Source organism: Phyllobates terribilis, unplaced genomic scaffold (genome assembly GCF_046119375.1).
Source record: "Phyllobates terribilis strain yellow unplaced genomic scaffold, ASM4611937v1 Scaffold_279__1_contigs__length_2497574, whole genome shotgun sequence".
In the NCBI taxonomy this organism is placed as follows: Eukaryota; Metazoa; Chordata; class Amphibia; order Anura; family Dendrobatidae; genus Phyllobates; species Phyllobates terribilis.
Window position 1 is genome coordinate 197222 of NW_027363039.1, and position 7991 is coordinate 205212.

General features: G+C 42.0%; 1 protein-coding gene across 1 annotated transcript in view; it reads right to left on the reverse strand.

Moving 5' to 3' along the window:
• LOC141220277 (uncharacterized) overlaps positions 1–2692 on the reverse strand; it is a 45583-nt gene extending 42891 nt beyond the window's left edge. Inside the window, exon 1 of the mRNA XM_073666238.1 lies at positions 1607–2692. Coding sequence (XP_073522339.1) covers positions 1607–2677 — 1071 coding nt within the window. The 5' untranslated portion in view covers positions 2678–2692. The remainder of the gene's footprint in view (positions 1–1606) is intronic.
• Positions 2693–7991: the final 5299 nt, after the last annotated feature.

Sequence of the window (7991 nt, forward strand, 5' to 3'; positions counted from 1 at the left end):
ACCGCATTGGGGGACACGTTAGGGACGTTCTTGGCCCCACAACACGTAATACATCTGCAGCATCACAACATCTCATACAACACAATAGGGATTAATCACTTTACAGTTGTGGGTATTGAATATGTCACCAGACCAGCTAAGGGGGGAGATTGGTATAAAAAGTACACCCCAGAGAAGCCTTGTGGATTCTGGAATTGGACTCCAGATTCCCCAGTGATATGAAGCTTCGTTCAGACCTTCTATCCATTTACTGAATTGTGTTTTTCCTCTTTTATAGTAATTATACATAATATACACATTATAGATGCAGACACTTCATTCTTCTATTGCACGGATGCTTTTTGTTGTGGACATATGATCGTCCATAGGGGTAATGTAGACATACTTGCACATGTCCATTTGGGGCTGGGGGTCTCCGCTGTGCATTAGACACTATGATGTGTATAAGAAGCCGGTTACTGGTGATTTATTATGTCATGAAGAAGAACTGAACACAAATACCAGGTAGAAACGCAGAGATGTTTTGCTCCTATCTGTTTTTTAATGTTTCTATGATTTTAATTTGATTTGTTCAATAAAAGTTTTTGGTTTTATTCACACTGGAAAACAAGTGCTGGATTATCAGTAACTTTCTGTGTCCCGTCCATTCCTTCCCAACTGTGATTTTTCATCCAAGCACTGAGAGATGAGCTGAAAGCAGACAATGTTTTCTATAGAGGAATGGCAGACATGGGTGTTGTCCACATAGAAAGCCTCTCCTAAATCCCATACACAAAAAAGCCGCCCTACAATCTGCCAGGACACATGCGGAAACATATGAAGACTCCTGGGGCTTTATACTCTGGAGTGATGACACCAAGATAAAGGTTTTTTTTGGAACTGATGGATTCAAAACTGTATAACATTGAAGAGGTGAGGAATACAATGAGAATGCATGGGGTCTACAGTGAGACCTGGTGGTGGCCGTGTCCTTATGTGGGGCTGCATGAGGAGCTACATTTCATTGATGGTATCTTGAATTCACAGATGTTCTGCTCTATAGTGACAGAAAAGATGCTGCCATCACTCTGTTCCCTTGGTAGGCCACTGTTACATTTCTGAAGAACAGGGTGACAGTGATTCAGTGGCCAAGTGTCTCCTGATCTGAACCCAACCAAACACCTATGGGGGATTCTGAAGAGACAAGTTGTCATCGCTCCATCCAGTATCCAGGCTCTAAGAGCTCGTTATCGAAAAAGAGAAAAAAAGATAGATATAGTATTGTCACTAACTTGTTCATTCCAGGCCTAGAAAACTTGGTGCCGTCCTTTAAAATTATGGAGGCCATACAAAATAATAGATGTAGTAGCTTTTGATGTGGGGTGTACTCATTTTTGCATCAACTAATTTGAGTAAAACTGAAGGTTTTGTAATGAGAGTTATATTATTACTTTCATGTTTTGATTACAAAAAAATGTTCTATGAAACTTAGTGTTGGCAAAATTTTAGAAATTGATCTTGTGTTCAGTGAGCTATTAAATAAAATCTTACTCATCAAAGGGGGTGTACTTATTTATGCTGAACAATGTTTATTAAACTTTATAAAACACAGTGAACATAATTACACTTTCTTTCCCATATGACTTCTCTCATGTTTTACAAGGTGTGATTTATGCATAAAAGATTTCCCACATTCTGAACATGAATACGGCTTCTCTCCTGTGTGACTTCTCTCATGCTGCACAAGATAAGGTTTTTTTGTAAAGCATTTCTCACAGAATGAACATAAATACGGCTTCTCTCCTGTGTGAATTCTGTGATGTTTAACAAGTTCCGATTTATATATAAAACATTTCCCACATTCTGAGCATGAATATGGCGACTTTCCAGTATGAATGCTCTGATGTCTACTAAGATGCCCTTTAGCTGTGAAGGTCTTCCCACATAGCGAACACAAAAATGGTTTTTCTCCTGTGTGAATTTTCTGATGTGTTATAAGACTCCCTTTATTTGTGAAGGACTTCTCACATAGTGAACATGAAAATGTTTTTTCTCCTGTGTGATTTCTCTGATGTGTAATAAGATTCCATTTATTTGTAAAGCATTTCCCACAATCTGAACATGAATATGGCTTCTCTCCTGTGTGAATTCGCTGATGTGGAATAAGACTCCTTTTATCTGTAAAGGACTTCCCACATTCTGAACATGAATATGGCTTCTCTCCTGTGTGAATTTTATGATGTGTAATAAGACTCCATTTAAATGTAAAACATTTCCCACATTCCGAACATGAATACAGCTTCTCTCCAGTGTGAATTCTCTCATGTGTAGTAAGACTTGATTTACAAGTAAAATATTTTCCACATTCTGAACATGAATACGGCTTTTCTCCTGTGTGAATTCTCTGATGTGTAACAAGCTGTGATTTATCTGGAAAGCACCTTCTACATTGTAAACATGAAAAAGGTGTTTCCCCTGTGTGAATTCTTTGATGTTTAACAAGGTCTGATTTACTACTAAAACATTTCCCACATTCTGAACATGAATACGGCTTCTCTCCTGTGTGAATTCTCTGATGTGTAATAAGATTCCCTTTATATTTAAAGGACTTCCCACATTCTGAACATGAATACGGCTTTTCTCCTGTGTGAATTCTCTCATGTATAACAAATTGTGATATGTAAAGCATTTCCCACATTCTGAACAGGAGTATGGCTTTTTTCCTTTGTGTTTTCTGTGTGTTAAAAAATCTGAGCTTTTTGTAAATTTCTTGTCACACTGAAATCTTGAATCCACTTTGCCCCCTGGACTTTTGGTAATAATGCAAGATTGCTCAGGAGATGATTCCTCATGATTAGGAGGATTATAAGAAAGTGAAGTGCTGTGAAGTCCAGGAGGTGCAGGAAGGATGATGAGGTTTTCTCCATTAGACTGCTTCTTGAGATCTTCTTTTTTACAATTTAGTGATGAACCGTTATTCTCACAAGGATTTCCTATAAGGATGAAAGATAAATTAGATGTGATTTTTTCTTCAACACAAAAGAGATTTCTGAATGTATTTTCTGGATCTCACAATGAAGACCCTCGTCAGTTAAAGTACCGGTAATAAGGAGGACAACTACATGCCATAACATTAACACAATGACGGGTAAAGTGAATGACACTTATAAACTGGTGACATTGGCACAAGTCAGGGGTGGCAGAGATTAGACAGCAAATAGTTCTTTAAGTGGTAATTACTGATGACAGGTTCCCTTAATGTACCTCCAGTGCCATTTCACTCTCTCAAGCTTCGTATCTTGGCCTTAATATAGAAAAGAGTCCACGTAATTAAAGAAGATGTCCACTACTATTAAAAATGCCCCCAATGTAATTAACCCGTTGAGAGAAGATTTTTTCTAATTACCTAGCTTTGTCTTTAGTGCCTGTGAGCGGCGCTATCGCTGGCCACTCACCGGCATCACGCGACCCCGGCTGCAGCCGACTCTTGCTTCCCCTGATGTCACGTCAAGTGAGGCGTGACTCGGTGATGCGATCCCCGCGGTGGACGCCGGGCTGTGGGTGGGGTTACCCCGCGCGTCACACCCAGCATCCACCGCGTACTTTCCCAATGAATGCAAGGTAATTGTGATTCACAAAATGTTATACAATTGAACGGTGCAGAAAAAAAAATTACATTTTTACCACTATAATATTATTTTAGCCCCAGATTTTACATTTTCACAAGGGAAAATGGGTAAAAATGACCACATAACTTTATACAATTTCTGCTGAACGGGGCAATACCCCATATGTGGCTGTACTGTACCGCTTAGCCACATGGCGAGACTCGGGAGGGAAGGAGCGCTATTTGACTCTTGGAGAACAAACTTTAGTAGAACAGTTTGCAGACTCCATATACAGAGCCCCGAAGTGGCAAAAGAGCAGAATCCCCCCTCAAGTGACACCAGTTTGGAAATTACACCCCTATGGAAATGTATCTACAGGTGTAGTGATGAATTTGACTCCATGGGTGCTTTCCAGAAACGAGCAGTAATGGATGTTGTGAAGTGAAAATGCAAATATTTCATTATAGTGGCCAGTACATTGTAGTGTCCGGTACATTGCAGTGCCCTTACGTTGTAGCGCCCAGTACATGATTCACAGCTAGTGCTTTCTGGAGAAATAAATTGTCTCTCCTCGCTACATTAATGCCAAACATGTGGATGCTAACTGCACACTGTGGGGCTCAGGAGGAGGGGGCATTTGGATTTGGGAGCGCAGATGTCACTGGATTTCTTTAAGTGGGAGCCAAGTCACTTTTCCAGAGCCTTTGTGCTACCAGTGATATGGACACCCCCTATATTACTGTTTACAGATGATGAACCTGAGTGGGGACTTGTTTTTTGTGGGTTGAGTAGAAGCTCTTAATGGTGGCATTTTTGGGTACAGAACATTTTGGATCATATTTATCCTGTGCTGTACGCTGAACACTTACAGTGGGTACGGGAAGTATTCAGACCCCTTTACATTTTTCACTCTGTTTCATTGCAGCCATTTGGTAAATTCTAAAAAGTTTTTTTTTTCTCATTAAAGTACACTCTGCACCCCATCTTGACTGAACAAAAAGCAGAAATGCAGACAATTTTGCAAATTTATTAAAAAAGAAAAATCTAAATATCCCATGGTCATAAGTATTCAGACCCTTTGCTCAGACACTCATATTTAAGTCACATGCTGTCCATTTCCTTGTGATCCTCCTTGAGATGGTTCTACTCCAGCTGTGTTTAATTAAACTGATACGCCTTGATTTGGAAAGACACACACCTGTCTGTATAAGACCTCACCGCTCACAGTGCATGTCAGACCAAATGACAATCATGAGCTCAAAGGAACTGCCCAAGGAGCTCAGAGACAGAATTGTGACAAGGCACAGATCTGGCCAAGGTTACAAAAGAATTTCTGCATTACTCAAGGTTCCTAAGAGCACAGTGGCCTTCATAATCCTTAAATGGAAGAAGTTTGGGACCACCAGAAGTCTTCCTAGACCTGGCCGTCCAGCCAAACTGAGCAATCGTGGGAGAAGAGCCTTGGTAGGAGAGGTAAAGAAGAACCCCAAGATCACTGTGGCTGAGCTCCAGCGATGCAGTAGGGAGATGGGAGAAAGTTCCACAAAGTCAACTATCACTGCAGCCCTCCACCAGTCGGGCCTTTATGGCAGAGTGGCCCGACGGAAGCCTCTCCTCAATGCAAGACATATGAAAGCCTGCATAGAGTTTGCTCAAAAACACATGAAGGACTCCCAGACTATGAGAAATAAGATTCTCTGGTCTGATGAGACGAAGATACAACTTTTTGGTGATAATTCTAAGCGGTATGTGTGGAGAAAACCAGGCACTGCTCATCACCTGCCCAATACAATCCCAACAGTGAAACATGGTGGTGGCAGCATCATGCTGTGGGGCTGTTCTTCAGCTGCAGGGACAGGACGACTGGTTGTAATTGAAGGAAATATGAATGCAGCCAAGTACAGAGATATCCTGGATGAAAACCTCTTCCAGAGTGTTCTGGACCTCAGACTTGGCCGAAGGTTCACCTTCCAACAAGACAATGACCCTAAGCACACAGCTAAAATAACAAAGGAGTGGCTTCAGAACAACTCTGTGACCATTCTTGACTGGCCCAGCCATAGCCTTGACCTAAACCCAATTGAGCATCTCTGGAGAGACCTGAAAATGTCTGTCCACCAACGTTCACCATCCAACCTGATGGAACTGGAGAGGATCTGCAAGGAAGAATGGCAGAGGACCCCCAAATCCAGGGGTGAAAAACTTGTTGCATCATTCCCAAGAAGACTCATGGCTGTACTAGCTCAAAAGGGGCTTCTACTCAACACTGAGCAAAGGGTCTGAATACTTATGACCATGTGATATTTCAGTTTTTCTTCTTTAATAAATTTGCAAAAATGTCTACATTTCTTGTTTTTTTCAGTCCAGATGGGGTGCAGAGTGGACTATAATGAGAAAAAAATGACCTTTTTACAATTTACAAAATGGCTGCAATGAAACAAAGAGTGAAAAATGTAAAGGGGTCTGAATACTTCCCGTACCCACTGTATATCGGGGTTTCCATCTAAATCTACAAAATACATGATTCAGATGACACCCCCGAGGGATCCATTCAGAATAATGAGGCAGCAGAGTTACACCGGACTCCGTCTAGCCTCTGGTCGACTGCGCTTTTATGCACGCTGAAAAAGATGGACATCACTGGATCATAGGCCAGACGGCGTCCACAGCGCCTCATTATACGGAATCTTCCCCCGGGGTTCTGTCCGAATCGCAAGCTCAGTCATTTATATGGCAGCATGAGACTTGTGTAAGAATAATATGAAAATAAAAGATGGAAGTAATATTAAAAAACACAATTAGGAAAATTAAAAATGTGCTTATTAAATCATTAAGACGAGGTGTGAATGCGGCCCAGTTATTCATCGGTGCGCAACCGGACTCTGTAGAAGAGCAGCCGCGCCATCACCGGACGCTTCTGCTGTGATGTGGACGGCGGATAAAGCTTCACTGCACCGGAGACTTCATACAATATCACACACCGGTCATCATCACACGCCGCTAATCATAGTCACATGCCAATCATCATCATCATACACCAGTCATCATCATCACACGCCGCTAATCATAGTCACATGCCAATCATCATCGTCATACGCCAGTCATCATCATCACACGCCACTAATCATAGTCACATGCCAGTCATCATCATCATACGCCGGTCATCATCATCACACGCCGCTAATCATCGTCACATGCCAATCATCATCGTCATACGCCAGTCATCATCATCACACGCCGCTAATCATAGTCACATGCCAATCATCATCATCATACGCCAGTCATCGTCATCACACGCCACTAATCATAGTCACATGCCAATCATCATCATCATACACCAGTCATCATCATCACACGCCGCTAATCATAGTCACATGCCAATCATCATCGTCATACGCCAGTCATCATCATCACACGCCGCTAATCATAGTCACATGCCAATCATCATCATCATACGCCAGTCATCATCATCACATGACGCTAATCATAGTCACATGCCAATCATCACCATCATACGCCAGTCATCATCATCACACGTCACTAATCATAGTCACATGCCAATCATCGTCATACGCCAGTCATCATCATCACACGCCGCTAATCATAGTCACATGCCAATCATCATCGTCATACGCCAGTCATCATCATCACACGCCGCTAATCATAGTCACATGCCAATCATCATCGTCATACGCCAGTCATCATCATCACACGTCACTAATCATAGTCACATGCCAATTATCATCATACGCCAGTCATCATCATCACACGCCGCTAATCATAGTCACATGCCAATCATCATCATCATACGCCGCTAATCATAGTCACATGCCAATCATCATCATCATACGCCAGTCATCATCATCACATGACGCTAATCATAGTCACATGCCAATCATCATCATCATACGCCGCTAATCATAGTCACATGCCAATCATCATCGTCATACGCCAGTCATCATCGTCAGGCGCCGCTAATCATAGTCACATGCCAATCATCATCATCATATGCCAGTCATCATCATCACATGCCGCTAATCATAGTCACATGCCAATCATCATCATCACACGCCGCTAATCATAGTCACATGCCAGTCATCATCATCACACGCCGCTAATCATAGTCACATGCCAAACATCATCATCATACACCGGTCATCATCATCATCATACGCCAGTCATCATCATCACACGCCGGTCATTATTACACACCTGTGGAAACATCTACAGGAATCTCCTCCTTCCCGTCACTCACACACGGCTGATCCCCCCTCGTCATCGCTTCTTCTTCTGTCTCGTCCTTCACTTTATTCTTAGTTGGATCTTCCTCCTGATATATCAGATGTAACAATCAGCACAATACAAGAAACCACCAAAATCTGTGACATCTATGACCTCGATCAG